The following is a 1,429-nucleotide window of genomic DNA, read 5'->3' on the forward strand; positions in this document are numbered from 1 at the left end:
GTGGGGGTGGGGTAAGCAGCTCCCCCACAGACTTGTTCTCCACCGAGCTCCCATTGTGCATGTTGTTGCTGGAGAGCAGAGAGGCCTTAAAGAGATGAAAATAAGGCAGTGAGGTAGGGCCAGCACTCCAGGGAGGCGTGAAAGCTCTCTAGTGGGGATACCCCTTCCTGGGGCTGGGGAGGCCTGTCATGGCCAGGGCTCAGAGTGTTGGCAGGCTGACCTGTGGCTTGGCTTTGCTTTGCTGTCAGTGCAAGGGGCTGTGCACTGCTGGAGACGGAGCTGCGGGGTGTGCTCAGCTGACTCCCCACCAAGCATCTGACTTTGGCTGAGAAGTGGGATGAGGCTGAGACCTGCCCACCCACTTACCCAAGCAGCTGGACACTTGCTGCTAGTCCAGACAGGCCCCCATGGTGGGAGTCCATGTCCTAGCCCCCTCTCCAGACTCACTTGCACTTCAGGCTCACTTGCAGGCTGAGCCATGAGCTATGGCTGGCATCCCCTCTGCTCCCCACTCTTCACTGCAGACCCAGCAGGCGCTGTCCAGGCCTGGGGACATCTGGGGTCTGCATGTCTGAGGGGCTGGGGCTGGGACTGGTGCTGACCTCTTCACTGTGCGCCATGGCCTGGGTGCTGGGGGGCTCCCCTGCACTGCTGCCCAGGTGCTTGTAGTAGTCTCCTGTGCTGGGCTGCTTGCTGAAGTTCCTTGACCTCCTGCTGGAGTCGACCCGCCTCAGGCCTTCGGGGCTGTTGTCTCGGGAGGTCAGCTGTGAATAGCAGAAGCCAGGGCTGGTTAAGGCAGAGTGTTACAGGCCCAGGCTGAGCTCAGGGCCCCATGGTGCCAGGCCCTGCAAATGCATTGGGGCAGGGGAGATGGTTCCTGCCCCATCTACACACTAGACAGCCCAGACCAGGGGTTCTCAACCTTTTTTAAAATCAAGCCTTTCCTACATTAGCCTCAAGGGTCCCCTCAGAAAATCTCAGCTCTCAGCTTTTCATTCATTTCTTGATTACAGAAAAATAATAGAGCAAGTCATGTGTTGGAGAGAGCTCAGAAAGGTTCTAACACTATGGATGCCTACTGGAAACTGCTGGGTTTATCTAGTGAATCATGTGTAGCTGTTTGCATGCTTAACAGTAGTAATATTACATGGCACCCTGAATCACCCTGACAAGGATCTCACATGCCCACAAACATGGCTGTAAACAGTCCTGCTGCTAAACAGCCCAGCCTGCAGGCAGGAGCAGTAGCAGTGGTCCATCACCTGGGTGTGTGTATCACTGGTTTTGCACTTCACACAGCCAACAGCCTGAGTGGGATGTGGCAGGTGTGGTGTGGGGGCCCTGGTGAGCCTCACTCATCTGTGTCACAGGCAAAGGGAGTCCTCAGAGGTTCTGAGGTGTGAGAAAGCAAGTGACAGGTGCCATCCCT

At 56.4% G+C, this 1,429-nt stretch overlaps 1 protein-coding gene across 1 annotated transcript in view; it reads right to left on the reverse strand.

The window, feature by feature from the left end:
• Window positions 1–1,429, reverse strand: part of ESPN (espin) — a 64,009-nt gene that overhangs the window by 20,298 nt on the left and 42,282 nt on the right. The window contains exons 11-12 of the mRNA XM_019511536.1: window positions 603–764; window positions 8–85 (exon numbers count right to left, since the gene is read on the reverse strand). Of these exons, the coding sequence (XP_019367081.1) occupies window positions 8–85; window positions 603–764 (240 nt within the window). The remainder of the gene's footprint in view (window positions 1–7; window positions 86–602; window positions 765–1,429) is intronic.

The sequence above is a fragment of the Gavialis gangeticus genome, unplaced genomic scaffold (assembly GCF_001723915.1).
Source record: "Gavialis gangeticus isolate Ggan-Ray unplaced genomic scaffold, GavGan_comp1, whole genome shotgun sequence".
Taxonomy (NCBI): domain Eukaryota; kingdom Metazoa; phylum Chordata; order Crocodylia; family Gavialidae; genus Gavialis; species Gavialis gangeticus.